At 41.6% G+C, this 15,112-nt stretch overlaps 4 protein-coding genes across 4 annotated transcripts in view; 2 read left to right on the top strand and 2 right to left on the bottom strand.

The window, feature by feature from the left end:
- Positions 1-1,535, bottom strand: part of SARC_01547 (hypothetical protein) — a 2,710-nt gene extending 1,175 nt beyond the window's left edge. The window contains exon 1 of the mRNA XM_014304712.1: positions 244-1,535. Coding sequence (XP_014160187.1) covers positions 244-1,346 — 1,103 coding nt within the window. The 5' untranslated portion in view covers positions 1,347-1,535. The remainder of the gene's footprint in view (positions 1-243) is intronic.
- A 2,249-nt stretch (positions 1,536-3,784) lies between these two features.
- Positions 3,785-5,266, top strand: SARC_01546 (hypothetical protein). The gene has a single exon (XM_014304711.1). The coding sequence runs from the start codon at positions 3,948-3,950 to the stop codon at positions 5,121-5,123; it is 1,176 nt and encodes a 391-aa protein (XP_014160186.1). The 5' UTR covers positions 3,785-3,947; the 3' UTR covers positions 5,124-5,266.
- A 23-nt stretch (positions 5,267-5,289) lies between these two features.
- On the bottom strand, positions 5,290-8,045 carry SARC_01545 (hypothetical protein). The gene is made up of 3 exons (XM_014304710.1): positions 7,613-8,045; positions 6,687-7,043; positions 5,290-6,381 (listed from the first exon to the last, which is right to left on the bottom strand). Exons 1-3 carry the CDS (start codon positions 7,992-7,994, stop codon positions 6,194-6,196), a joined length of 927 nt encoding a protein of 308 aa, XP_014160185.1. The 5' UTR covers positions 7,995-8,045; the 3' UTR covers positions 5,290-6,193.
- A 425-nt stretch (positions 8,046-8,470) lies between these two features.
- On the top strand, positions 8,471-12,228 carry SARC_01544 (hypothetical protein). Its single transcript, XM_014304709.1, has one exon. It carries the CDS (start codon positions 8,486-8,488, stop codon positions 11,432-11,434), a length of 2,949 nt encoding a protein of 982 aa, XP_014160184.1. The 5' UTR covers positions 8,471-8,485; the 3' UTR covers positions 11,435-12,228.
- The last annotated feature ends 2,884 nt before the right edge of the window (positions 12,229-15,112 follow it).

The raw sequence follows: 15,112 nt of genomic DNA, 5'->3' as shown, positions 1-15,112 counted from the left end.
TAATAATAATATAGTAGTGTAGTAGTAGTATATATATATATATATATATATATATATATATATATATTCGTTGCGATATTTGTAGTAGAGTAGTTGTTGAAGAAAAGAAACAATAAAGTGTTGCAATTACTATCTAACAATTATGAACGAGATATATATACATCAATACAAAGTTATCGAGTATAGAAATAGAAATATAAATGGGATCCCTTAATGCGTGTATGATTGTCACTCAAATTATACCTGTCAAAACTGCCTTTCTTCAGTGTTTGTGCGGCCAAGTATATATTGTTCATGACCTGCTGCTTTTTTATCCTACGCGCCAACCACTGTTGATCTTTTTGAGTGAACTCGCCACCGTTTGCAACGTCTTGCTTCTTCGCAACAATTTCCGCTGCCATAGTATCGATTCGCTCCCCATATGTGTCCGCATAGGTACTCGCTAGGTCAAAATCAACAAGTGGAAAGGAGCGCAAAGTGCTCATAACCTTCTCATCGAAGTTCATTTGATCTACGTACGGGTGCGAAGGCTTGTCCCCTACATAGAGACTCACACATTCGCCGTAACCACCTAATCTCTCCAGAACACCAGCCGTCACAAGCCCCTTGCATGATTCCAACAAGAGTACGCGAGAGCCTGCATGTACATTAGCTTGTGTAAGTACTTGCGCGAGTGAATCAGACCTTATATTTTGTATCCTTTCAGGATTAAATTGGTATGTAGTATCACACAGTAATGGCAAAGTAGGTCTTCTTAGTGAGAATGTATTCGCCAGATGCCGTTTTTGCTTCTTCATAATATATTTGGCCTGGGAGAACTCTGTGCGATTTTCGAAACTCCCACTATTCTCCACCAACAACTTAATCATATCCTCGCCACTTACGCCCTCCTTCTTCAGCCGTGTGATCTCCTCATATGATAGTTTCTGTGAATCATAATCTTGCTGAATACTTCTGTGATCTTTACCACTGTGTTCTTCTGTAGACTCTCCTAGCACATCGACATACCGTGATTCCACCACGCCGTCCTCGGCGATCTCGTAGTGTTTTCCGTAATAACATCCCTCGAGCGCCGACACCTTCACAAAGTGCTTGAACCAGCGAATTTTCGCCGCATTTTTCGTCACCTGAACCACCTTGTAGTTGTTTTTTGCCCCCGCGCACAGAATAACATAGTCACCCTCTTTAATTATGTGTGGATTGTTCTCCGCTACTAACTCCTCGACAGCTACCTCGGCTTTCACTCCAGCTTTCGTCACTTCTACAACGCCATCTCTATTTTCCTGAGAGTCCCCGATTGAAGCGCCTTTATTGCTAATACCATCCATGGGCTCACTAGTCGACATAGCGCATAAACGAATGCACCTACTGCTCTGCAAGCAGAAGGTGGAATGGCCAAGGGAATATTAACGTGACATTGGAATCCGGCACGTGGAAATCTGCTATTCTGCATCGCCTTCTGCCGTTCTCCGTACGGGAGACCGAACTTCAAAAATTACAAGTGAAATTATATTATTTTACATATTCGTTGGCACTTTTGGTGTCAATTTGAATTTAAAATATAAATATATATATATTTATGTACATATGGGCTTGTCGCGAGTCGAGAGTCGAGAGTCGAGAGTGACGAGACTCGAAGTCGAGAGTCGAGAGTGACGAGACTCGAAGTCGAGAGGCACTGGAACGATGGAAGGGGAAAGTTCATCGAATTGTTTGATTGTGGCTCTGACAGATACATTTGAAACTATGGTGGATATTCGAGGCCCGAGTCGCGGTGATGGGTACGTACTATATTTTTAGTTATACAGTCAAGTCACCTTGTGAGACGTGCCATTGCGTAGAGTACAGGGGGCCAATTGTCGTGGTAAATAGCAATTATAGGACGGGTTCATTGATTACTTTGATAGGAAAATTGTTTCTGAACGCATGTAATTACATACTAATTCTACTTGACTGGACTTAATATATTATAAAGATTAAATGACCCTCTAGAGAAGAAATAAAATAATATACCTGATCGGACTATTATTAATTAAAATACAAAATGCGCAAGAGAAGGAATATCTTTACAAATAATACAGAATCAAATCCTCCATTTTAGAAGAAACCTATGATAAGAGCCCGCATTTGGAGGCCAGCACTAATATTGCGATGCATAAAGGTTATGCATTGAATTTTCTATACACACCCGTTATTCGTAAACATAAATAAACACTTAAGGTACATCATAATTTGAATGACGTGATCTCCAATAAGCCAGTGCAGATTGAACTTCACCACGTGATGTACTGAATAAATGAAGATTTGATGAACATGGTTGTTCCGCGGTACAAGTATCACAGTCGTGAAGTTACATAGCCAACAAGTAAAACAGGTCAGCATTTGTTTTTCAATGGTTGGCTTCTGCGTTTTAGAAACGTTGCAATATCATTTAAAGTTATTTATGAAGGACGTATATGATTTTTTATACATAAACAATTAATCGGCACCGCCTAATCACTATCTCAGTCCTGGATTCTCACTTCGAGCTCACAGAGGATATGGGAAATTCATTGTAAGTGTGTAAATTTGTGTTTTCAGTACATTGTATTGTTGACTAGAACTCCACCTTCGTGCCGGTGCGAGTCGTATCAATTTTAAACTTACCCCATGGACTCCTGCAGTCCTGATACGGTGATGTTGCAACTAGCCGCGTATTCAAAACTGGTTAATCGCCGACACTAGAGCGAGCCGGTTTGATTTATTACATTTTTATACCGGCAGCAGAAAATGGAAATACTGAGAGAGAGTACATAAATATTTTATTGCCTTCGGCGGTTCCAAATCGATTTTTGTTCTGCTAACATTTCTCCCCCCAAAAAAAAAGCAGGAGGAAGGCTCCTATACTCTAATCCCTATACGACTAAATTTACCCTTCTCCACTAAGCCAGTTCATACCAAACCAGATATATTTGTTTCCAAGAAAAAAAACAAACTGGGTTTGGGTCCCAAAACCCTCACATTAATTCGGGCTTATATTTACCAAATTCAGTAGTAAGATTTTAGTAGAGTATAGAGCCAAATCAGCAAAAAAAAAAATGATATTAATAAAAAAACATCTGGGGGGGGGGTTTTCAAACAAACCAAAAAACAAAACAATCAAACAATCCTTATTTTATGTTTTGCAAATTTACCTATTTTTAATTAAAAAACGAATATCTAGAAGAGAAGAAGGCTACATATGATTTCTTTATATAAGAAATATATATAAAATACGTCACAGTTCGTTTTTGTTTTTTTTTTTTGTTCGGAAATAATCCCCAAAACAAAACAAAAAAAGATGAATGGGCATTGGGCAGACCCCCGTTTCCTCTCTGGTTGCCCACTTTTCCGTTGCGAGTTTTTCGCACCATGTGCACGCTGATGGGCGCTGGCCGACAATCGGGGACAATCCATATATTTAATGGGGCAAGAAACCTACCAGCATCGGGGTATGTATCTTCAGAAATTTTGTACCACTCACAACTTTACTCCTAAAAAATCTTTGCATGTAATGATTGGCTAAATCTTCTCAAGTGCCGAAGGTAGTTGTAGCGTCATACCTTTTTCATTGAACAACTTTAAATAAAACTTTTTCTTATTTGTCTATGGATCAATATCATTTGCTTTAAAAAATAGGCTAATCACGGGGCCGTGGGGTCGCACCACCATAAAAATGTGAGCCAAATGCACTTTAATATATGCAGCCATTTATATTTGTAGCAATATCGACAATGCAATATACACACTGTTCAAGTTTTCAACTGTTGTATTACCGATCAATCGATTATACCTGATATGCATCTGACAATGCCAATCGATAATATTTTAGCAAAATATGTATATAGTAAAAGTTGATACCATGTACAAATGTATATTTAAAAACAGTTAGTTGATCGTACTTGCACTTGCACTAAGTATTGTTAGTGATGGTGATTCAAAGCAATAATGATGGGGTTGCCTATGTGCAGGAATGTTTGTCAGACGCCTCAGTAAGGCATGTTTCTATATCAAACACAGCATCTCAAAGCAATACAGACGCAGCCGTATTTTCATACGAGTATCCTTCTGACGATGTCACAGTTGCGAAATCTAGTATACACAATGATACAAAATGCATAAAGGTGGATAGGCAAGGAGACACAGAAGTTTACGCAAAGGTAGACACGTCTGTCGATAGTGATTCGTCAACAACATCATCCGTGAGTGCACGGGTGCGCGCTAGAGCTAAGAAAGTATCAAGGCAAATACGGCTTAAGATGCGCAATGGTTTAGATTTGAATTATAGAAAGTTTTTGCTGGGGACTATATCGGTTATTCTGTTCTGCTTGTCTGCTATGTACATACGAGAGTACGATGTTGTCGGTACATTTTTAATTTGGGTGGAGACAGCGCCAGTTTGGACAGCGACGCTGGCGTTTTCAGCTTTATACTTCTTTGTGGCTTTGCCCATTGGGTTTGGCTACTTAATACTTAATCTTGGTGCAGGATATCTGTACGGATTGTGGGTGGGCATGCTTGTCACAGTCATATCTTCGTCAGTAGGAACCTTCTTAGCAGTCGTCAGTTGCCGCTTTTTCCTTCACGACTGGGTACATTCAAAAATAGAAAGTTACCCAACCATGGGAGCGCTGTTGCGAGTGGTCAATGGGCCTTCGAGGGTACGCGTTATAATTCTATCGCGTCTGTCACCCTTTCCTTACGGCTTACAGAATGCTGTTTTCTCCTTATGTAACGTCGGGATGGTGAAATTCTCGTTAATCTCTTTTCTAGCTTGCATACCCATGCAATTTCTCAATACGTGGATGGGTACAAAGCTCAAAAGCATTCAAGACGTGCTTGCTGGAGGTGGCTCAATGGATGCTATGACATACGCATTGTTTGTTGGACAACTAGTTGTGGGTGCTCTTCTCTTAGCGGGCGTTTTGTATGCAACCAAAATCGAATTCCATAAAATGGTTGGAGAAGAGTCTGGGGGCATTGACTTGGAGTGTGGGTCTGGTGATCATACGCCTACACACGTGAGCTATCAGCCAGTAGCATCCGAATCAGATTCAGATGACGAAATGGAAGACACCGCATCCATCATCTCAGAAGAGTTATGAACAGTCAAGCACCAATATGATAACAAAATCACAAAACTACAATTTTAAAGAACAGCTGGCTTTATGCCGGTCGCATCAGAGAAGCTATTTAAACGAATCCAGCGAAGTCTCGTTGTGAGAGGAATACCTCGGAATAAATAAATATAGTATTATTATTCGAGCTCGTAGTCACTAGTATATAAGGTTATACCGGTGTTGTGCAGACACTGTCACCACCCAATACAGATAAGTAAATAGGCAACAGGAAGCATAATTTATAACCAGTCGTAAGTTTTATATACAGCATCGCATTATCGGACGTTTATATTTATTCTAGCTAACATGTCATAAAGACCTAGCACAGGGGTTGCATGTCCGTAGGTTTGGAGTCAAAGCGTGCGATGCACTATGTCGTTCACAGACAAGCTGTAAATATTTCTCATGTACTCAGCATATATGCGAAGCTGACAACCAACATGAAGGCGATGATTGAGCCTAATTAAAGTTCCGTCATCTAGAGCTGTGAAGCATACCTCGCTTAGTTTATCTCGCGATGGATTCACATGCTAAAGCTGACCTTAGATGTGATAGGCGTTAGTCAGTGATACCAAAAGCGACCCCATCTATTATGGGTAGGTTGTTGTATGAATGCGCGCAGAATTACTCTGTGTCATAAATCCCGATGCCATTTCTGTCGGTCGCCCTCAGTGCATCAATCACGTCAATCTGAGGCCAGGTTCGGGATGAGATACCGAAGAAGATAGGAAAAGCTTGAACGTCGCAGCGATGTAACTCAACTCCTTGATCTAAGAGACAGGCTAGAAAAGAACTAGCAAGCCTACATCTGGAATATATCCCGGCGTCGCATTTCTGGTCTACTGTAAAATAGGGGATACAAAGTGAAATCTCCCACCTCTATAAGCCACGTTTCGGCGAATAGCACATCCAGTGGAAGGGGTTGGGTCGTTTGAAAATGTTCTCTGCTTCCAGATGCCTCCTAGAACAAGAGTGTATATGACAAGAAATAACATATTCATAAACTGCTCTGAATTTGTTATGACTCTGTGGTTAGAAGCTTCAGTGGAAGACAATCAGCTGCTATCACGCCGGCTCTTGAGCACACGGCTTACTAACAGTGATATTACCAACATAGCTACAGAACCTGCCAAAGCTCGCCAATCCAGTTTCGGGAGGTGACCATGCACCACAAACTGTTTCATCTCTTCAGGCGTACTACTCGCACCCAGCAGAATGAAAGACAGGGCTCCAGGAAGAATCCCTATTTGAAGGACAGCAATGATACCATGAGTAACATGCGACACGCACAAGGTCATTGTGTCGGATATAGCTCATGAAATGAACTACAAAGACGTTGCACCGCAATTTACAAATAAGATGACCCGCAAGGGCGTGTATAATATACGTATACTTAGGTTCCTTTAATCGGTGGTGGTGAATTGTTGATATTGAAATGATTACGATAGGCTTGCATTGACATTCTGTCTGAGAGATACGTCAATATTGCAAATTCATAACTTTTTGCTGCGTCAAATGCGAGAGGACATTCATTATTACAACTCATACCTATCGCCGTAGCCAAGATAAACGGCCACAGGCCCACACGGAGAAACCCGGCCAAATACGACACCAGATCAAAAGGCAGAAAAATCAAACGCATGATCAGCACAGTCTCAAAAGCATTCTGTCGTAATCGATGTGTGTATTTGTGTATGGTGCTTGTTGACGAATCACCCCCTCCAGCAAGTAGAAAGGAGTCATTGTCTGCCGAATTATCAGCGTCTTGACCCGATTGGTTTGAACTTTCCGAAACAACGTCGTGTGAACGTGCGCCGTTGTCGAACAGATCATTCCCGAAATACGACCCGATATAGTACGCGCAGGTTGCTGATAAATTGGCACCGATTAAGACAAGTAACAGACCTGAAGTAAATAGCAATGGTGGATGAATGAATTTGGGCCGAGACAAAGTTCTTATTGCAATCGACGACTATCGCCACTGTATTGATGCGTGAGTACAGACCAAGCACACGTGCTCCCAACACTTTTGTACCCTGTTTATCACAACCGTAGCATATTGGGAACAATAATATCTTTAGAGTGAAGGTCGCACACCATAAAAATATGTATCAAAGTCATGTCCCTGATTGTAGACTTGCTGGACAGACTGGCGTCGCAGAGCTCGGTCGTAACTCATATTAGACAATACGTAAACATATATGTAAAGCCAATTTCTTACACAGATATGCTTACACATCAGAAAACGAGATTGTTATTGAGCGGGATACAGTACTAAGAAGGGAAATAATTGCTTCGTGACAAACTGCAAACTACTTGCTGACTTACTAAATCATTCCTATACTCTCAGTATCTGGTACGCTTACAAACGACCTAATAAATTTAAAGCACTACAAGATAGCACACCATGATGAAGAAGAAATTGATATTTACAATTGTTCCAAAAACGACTGTGATGTGCCGTAAGTACATACCCTTCCAGGCACCAAATAGGAAGCCTCCAAGTATTGTAAGGGCAGTTCCCGGAATAAACAGAATCAGCCGCGCCACATACAGTACAACAAAAACTAGCGACCCCCACTTGCTTGCGCCTACGGTTGTGAGTGAATTGAAAATGAGCTCACCCACACTTTGGTCTGACTTTCTAATGGCGACGAAGAAGGCTATGATTATAACAACCCACACAGATGCTGCAAACAGCTTGAGTTTGTGATGGATTATCCAATCCAGTATGCTACGCGTTCTTGATTTGTGTGTCTGTACAGATCCAAAACTCAATCGACGTGAGGCACGATCGAATGTGTGTGTACCGTTGTGACCCTCGGGTGTATCTATCGGTGTTTCTTCTTCCAACATAATGAATGTGTGATGTCTGGTCTTAGCTAAAATGTGCCTTTGATTAGTGTCCGTCTCGAATATATATTATAAATGCACTATTGGATACAGGCGCATAAACTATAGCATCAGTTGACTATAGAACATATCTTTGTGTCGACCGCAATGGCACAGGGCTGTAAACTAATATAACAACATAGCACTATACAATAGATATATATATATTTTAAAATCTGCCACAGAAAAGCCAAACTATTATTGGTTAGTGATGGCTTCACACGTCGATCGAAAAAGATAGTGTATATTTTGATTTTACAATGCCGTGACTGCAGTCGGCAGTGAACGAGTGCCGAGTATTTGGGTGCGCCTTCTGTGAAAGTGTTGTTTAGCCCTCCCCAGTCCCAAAGACCCCATACGTATCATTACTTGCGTGTCGTTTGGGCTTGAGGCCAGCTGCCAGCGGCGATACTTATTTTGAATGAAACTATGTGTATATACAGACCAACTAAATTATGAGGAAAACGTATACCCACAGGTATGCGTCCACAGTAGCCTGGGGTGTTCGACATCAGGTACGGCGTGTTTTTAGAGATCCCAACGCGTGTAACTTGCGCACTAATAGTACACTCGCACAGTCTGTACAAGATGTCAGCAGCTTCTTCAGGCGGAAGGTTGGCCCTCATATACGAATCGATCAGGACCTACTGTCACGTGATGTGTACAAGTCGGAAAAGTCTCTACCACAACTAGCCTTGCTATCACTATCTATGAGGAAGGCAATTCAGGAGCGTAATTGTACACGCCTTAAGATTTGCGTAGAAACTGGGGATATAGAGGCAGCTTCAGCAATCCTGCAGCATCTAATAGATCTCAGACTCAATTTCGGGACACCCACATTGTCAGCGATGAAACAGGCCACGGATCTGGGTGCCAGTGCGCATATCGGACCGAAACATCTAGAAAGGTTGACATATACTGACACACAGCCGAGAGATGGTTCTAATGTCACAGCTGGAATGGTAGGTGCGCAACACGATAGTCGGTATACTGCGGTTGCTCACAAGAACCATGTCGTCGATGCTTGGAAAGCGTTGGAACAGACTCTGGATCCCCACTCAGGAGAAGTAAGACAACATCCTAACATAGTTCAGAAAACGAATACGATTGCACCTGTGCAGTCCATAGGCCTAACTGGGGGTCTCCGTGCGCGTGCTAACGGGCAGGAACTGACAGCTTATAACGAATACCTGATACACGCCATCAGGCGACAAGAGCGGGATATGGTGCTGGCGTTATTGATAGTTATGCGATTAGTGAAGGTGGCGTACGACTTCACCACACATGAACACATCCGCACCGCTTGTACTAGCGGACTGTTAGGCAGTGCCCCGGACGCGGATGCGCGTGTGCCAGAGACCTACACATACCACACTGATGCGCATGTGGATGGTGGCGAATGTTTGTCAGACACAACGCACGTGTTGGTGGCGCACGCTCTGAAATGGGATCACAGTGCTGTGACGCACGATCTAAACCCTAAAACCCCGATCTCCAATCTCTGGGGTTGGCTGGGTGCGGGTGCTTTTGGTGCAGGGCGGGTTGGTAAGGCCACTAGTGGCGGCGACAAGTGTGTTTATATCCCCAGTAATACGCTTCTTCCAGAGCTGGGGACACTCCTGCGAGCACGAATGGAGTACGTTTCAATCACAGAGTCTAATACAAAGAATAATGGGGAGACGAAAGGCGTCGATAGCATACTGGTAGAAGCCATACCGGATGCCAACCGGGTGTATGTTAGTACAGAGGCTCTAGCTAAGGCTGCTCGGTGTGGTGTTACGGCACTACGCGATAGGTACGAGTCTGTTATCAGATCCTTTATGCTCTCCCGGAGTGAGTTAAAAGGGGCCGTGTTGGCCAAGGCAGTGAACCGCGCGTGCGCTCTCGATACCCTCTCCTTAGAGCATGACACCACCCCCACTAAGAATGCACAGTTAAAGGCGGCCCGAATCGCGCGAGATAACTTTGATAAAGCGTATGATGGTATGATTGGGGGCGCAAGGCATGTTCTCCTAGCCACGCTGGAGATGGGGTTGAAGAAGCGTAGTAAGGACATCGTATTGGGGTCGTTGCTGAGACTGATACCCACCAACTCGGACTATTCTTCGCACGCTTACAAAGCACAGTTGGTCCATCTCGTGCATACTCCGGAGCGCATGGACTTGCTCGAGCCTCACCTCACCACTCTGCAAGCTAGTGATATGATGGCAAACGAGAACGCAAGTCTCGCTGAGAGATTGCGTAGCATACATGCGCGAGCCGTAGACGAGAGCATGCGCCACCCAATAGATAGCGAACTCTACAATCTCGACCAGCGCACCCAGAAAACTATCTGTGCAGAGGAGCCTTTGGTAGCTAAGCAACTGAAACAGAGAACACTACGCGGCCAACTATGGAAAGACTTTGTTCGCAATGTAGATATTGCCAATGCGAGACCGTCGGTGAGGGTATCAGATACGTATGAGGAGCCTCATGAGACAGACAAGTCCATTGTCAGCCATTTCAAAGCGATGCATAGTGGTAGTTTGGGCAAATGGCTTGCAGCGAAATTGAATCTGTGGGCCCCAACTGTGGGTGGCGCTGTATATCCGAACACTGGTGATAACACCGCAGGGGAGAGCGGAAGTGTGCGCGATGTAGTGACCCGGCATGCATGGGCGAGGAAGCAAGTGGCACACGAGTGCGAAACCCTGCTGAAGCGTTGCTTGCGCTTAATGGACGTGGATGGGGCGCTGACGGTGGCGCATCATATTGCGGTGAACAAACTGTGGGTTTCAGACGAGATGAAGGATTATATAGAAACCGCTAGGACCAAGCGGATGCTGAACTATCATGGGAGACTCCAACGTGAGGTGGACGTAAGGAAGGGTAAGGGGCGAGTGAGTGAGCGGGAAATCGTGCTATACAACCACATGATCGAGTCTGCTACTATTGTTAGTGCGAAATGGTGGTGGGAGAGGTTTCCAGAGCAACGGAGGCTAGATTTACATGGACATACTCGGCTTATGTGTAATGTTGCCTTCGCCAAGCTGTTGAATACTATGTTAAGTATGTATAATGCGCACGTTCTCGAACACACTCGGAGGTATAAGGCCACTACTCCGTGCATCTGTGTGCCCGACATCGCAGTAGGCGCAGAGGCTCACTCGTTGCTTGCCAATGACAGCAGCCTCGAGGCATTTTCTACCACAATCACGGGTGAGAGTGCGCCGCCATTTAACTGTAGAGTGGTGCTGATCACAGGTAAAGGTAGTAATAGCAGAGAGGGTCCTGTGCTCCGGCCCAATTTGATGAGACTGGCCTTGCAACTGAACCCTCCAATCAAAATGGTGGAGCTCAGCAGCGCGAGTGTGGAGCTGGTGGCCGACGATGTGCGCCAATGGCTGATAAGGAATGCTGGGTGAGCATAAGTACAGTACAAGGGAGTCTGAGTATGCCAACGCCAGGTATAGCATGTAACTTGGCATGGGAAAGTACAGAATATAAGTTAGATATATAGAGCAAGTGTACGGCATAGACAGTTGGGCTTGTATTCTGCGATCTCGTATTGCTCGGGTGATCTGACCTGAATTTCAGGGAACCTCGTTTATTCAATTCATTGGCGTCGTTGGCCTTTGACACCTGTGCAGCCGACTGTGGCCAGTTATATAAATGTCAAGGCAGGCATAGAACCCCCAAGGATATCTCGGAATTACCGTTGTATGTAACTTGCTTGCATTCAGTTCTTCACAGGTGTGTGTCTGGGCGCTCATGAAGACACGGAACTGTTCACGTACAACAACCAAGAAACATTTACAGACACAAGGATGTCGATTCTTCTGGTCACCCAGTCTATTGTAATAATTGGGGACCTTTGGGATTATAACCTACACTCGTGTTACTTACTAAAAGCGTTTGTGAGTAATGCAAACCCCGTAAGGACTCGTGTAGGATATGAGGTTTTTGACAATATATCTATCGTTAGGTCTAACAATAGAAATTTGCGTCAGAGCATCAACAAACTCACAAGATAGCTGAAAGCGAACAGTATCAATGAACGGCCCATCTGCTGAAATGTGTTCCAAAATGGTAGGTATAAAGTATATTTCTCGTCTCAACTCAGTTCCCGCTGACAAGGGTTTATATAAAAGTACGAGAATGTATACTGTCCCTCTGGAGAGAGAGAGAGAAAATGGAGAAATCATGCCGTCCCAGGGGTATCAATGGTTATAGAGAGAGGCCGTCCTCCAGAGGGTCATGAATACATTATTGTTCTCTGAGCTTTCTGACCCAATATCACGCCGAAGACATTCAATAGTAAAGTACGGTAATGCTGTCGGTACAATGCCACCATTACTCAAGAAGCGAAGCCTCGCAGTATGTGGGATTAATATTTGTGTGAACATATCCATGTTTAATTTAGGAGGCTATGGTATGTAGGATTAATATTTGTGTGAATTTATCCCTGTTAAATTTAGGAGGCTATGGTATGTAGAATTATTATTCGTGCGAGTATATCCTTGTTTGATTTAGGAGACTATGACATGTAGGAATATTTGTGTGAGTATTTCCTTCTTTAATTTAGGAGGCCAAGGTGTGCGGTGGGTGGACGTATATTAACTCGTGAGTATATTGTCACAAGTATGTTGTCACAAGTATATTATCACAAGAATATTCTCGGGAGTATATTGTCACAAGTAGATTGTCACGAGTATATAGTCACAAGTATATTCTCGCGAGTATATTGTTACAATAATATTGTCACAAGTGTATTATAGCAAGTCTATTCTCGTGAGTATATTGTCACAAGTGTATTCTCGTGAGTATATTGTCACAAGTATACTGTAACAAGTATATTCTCGTGAGTATATTGTTACAAGAATATTGTCACAAGTAAATTATCACAAGTATAATCTCACAAGTATAATCTCGTGAGTATATTCTCACAAGTATATTCTGGCAAGTATATTCTCACAGGTATATTCTCGTGAGAATATTTTGGCAAGTATATTATTTTAAGTATATTGTCACAAGTATATTCTCACGAGTATATTGTCACAAGTATATTCTCACAAGTATATTCTCGCGAGTATATTCTCACAAGTATATCCTCGTGGGTATATTCTGCCAAGTATATTTTGGTAAGTATATTGTCAGAAGTATATTCTCATGAGTATATTGTCAAAAGTATATTCTCACAAGAAAATTCTCGCGAGTACATTCTCACAAGTATATTTTGGCAGGTATATTCTCAGAAGTATATCCTTGGGAGTATATTCTGGCAAGTATATTCTTGTAAGTATAATGTAAGAAGTATATTCTCAAGAGTATATTGTCACAAGTATATTCTCACAAGTATATTCTCGCGAGTACATTCACACAAGTATATTCTGGCAAGTATATTCTCACAAGTATATTCTCGCGAGTACATTCACGCATGTATATTCTGGCAAGTATATTCTCACAAGTATATTCTCGTTAGTATATTCTGGCAAGTATATTCTCGTAAGTATATTGTCACAAGTATATTCACATATGTATATTCTCACAAGTATATTCTCACAAGTATATTCTCGCGAGAATATTCTCACAAGTATATTCTGGCAAGTAGATTCTCACAAGTATACTCTAGTGAGTATATTCTGGAAAGTATATTTTTGTAAGTATATTTTCACAAGTATATTCTCGTGAGTATATTGTTAAAAGAATATTATCACAAGTGTATACTCACAAGTATATTCTCGCGAGTATAATCTCACAAGTATATTCTGGCAGGTATATTTTCACAAGTATATCCTCGTGATTATATTCTGGCAAGTATATTCTTGTAAGTATATTGTCACATGTATATTCTCGTGAGTATAATCTGGCAAGTATATTCTTGTAAGTATATTGTCACAAGAACATTTTTACAAGTATATTCTCGCGAGTATATTCTCGCAAATATATCCTGGCAAGTATGTTCTCACAAGTGTATTCTCGCGAGAATATTCTGGCAAATATATTCTTGTAAGTATATTGTCAGAAGTATATTCTCATGACTATATTGTCACAAGTATATTCTCACAAGTATATTCTCGCGAGTACATTCACACAAGTATATTCTGGCAAGTATATTCTCACATGTATATTCTCGTGAGTATATGCTGGCAAGTAAATTCTTGTAAGTATAGTGTCACATGTATATTCGTATATTCTGGCAAGTATATTCTTGTAAGTATATTGTCACAAGCATATTTTCACAAGTATATTCTCGCGAGTATATTCTGGCAAGTATATTCTCACAAGTATATCCATGTGAGTATATTCTGGCAAGTATATTCTTATAAGTATATTGTCACACCTATATTCTCGCAAGTATATTCTCACACGTATATTCTCGCAAGTATATTCTCACAAGTATATTCTCGCGAGTATATTCTCACAAGTATATTCTGGTAAGAATATTCTCACAAGTATATTCTCACCCGTATATTTTAGTGAGTATATTATGGCAAGTATATTCTCACAAGTATATTCTCGTGAGTATATTCTGGCAAGTATATTCTTGTAAGTATATTGTCACAAGTATATTCTCGATAGTATTTTGTTACAAGAATATTGTCACAAGTGTATTATAGCATGCCTGTTCTCGTGAGTATATTGTCACAAGTATATTGTCACAAGTATATTGTAACAAGTATATTCTCGCAAGTATATTCTCGATAGTATATTCTCACAAGTATATTCTCGTGAGTATATTGTAACAAGTATATTGTCACAAGTATATTCTCGTGAATATATTGTTACAAGAATATTGTTACAAGTGTATTGTCACAAATATATTCTCACAAGTATTTTCTCGCGAATATATTCTCGCGAGTATATTAAAGCAAGTATATCCTGGCAAGTATGTTCTCACAAGTACATTCTTGCGAGTATATTCTGGCTAATATATTCTTGTAAGTATATTGTCAGAAGTATATTCTAATGAGTATATTGTCACAAGTATATTTTCACAAGTATATTCTCGCGAGTACATTCACACAAGTATATTCTGGCAAGTATATTCTCACATGTATTTTCTCGTGAGTATATGCTGGCAAGTAAATTCTTGCAAGTTT

Source organism: Sphaeroforma arctica (assembly GCF_001186125.1).
Source record: "Sphaeroforma arctica JP610 unplaced genomic scaffold supercont1.63, whole genome shotgun sequence".
Lineage (NCBI taxonomy): Eukaryota > Ichthyosporea > Ichthyophonida > Sphaeroforma > Sphaeroforma arctica.
The sequence above is the reverse complement of the archived record's forward strand: the minus strand, read 5'-3'. Positions and strand labels throughout refer to the sequence as shown.

What these genes read in the sequence shown, in the direction of transcription:
- SARC_01546 (XM_014304711.1), top strand. Translation starts at nt 3,948, where the DNA reads ATGGTGATTCAAAGCAATAATGATGGGGTTGCCTATGTGCAGGAATGT.
- SARC_01545 (XM_014304710.1), bottom strand. Translation starts at nt 7,994, where the DNA reads ATGTTGGAAGAAGAAACACCGATAGATACACCCGAGGGTCACAACGGT. An exon ending in CCTATTTGGTGCCTGGAAGG is followed by an intron (nt 7,044 to 7,612) that starts GTATGTACTTAC and finishes TATTTACTTCAG; the next exon opens with GTCTGTTACTTGTCTTAATC. An exon ending in TATCTTGGCTACGGCGATAG is followed by an intron (nt 6,382 to 6,686) that starts GTATGAGTTGTA and finishes TCCTTCAAATAG; the next exon opens with GGATTCTTCCTGGAGCCCTG.
- SARC_01544 (XM_014304709.1), top strand. Translation starts at nt 8,486, where the DNA reads ATGAGGAAAACGTATACCCACAGGTATGCGTCCACAGTAGCCTGGGGT.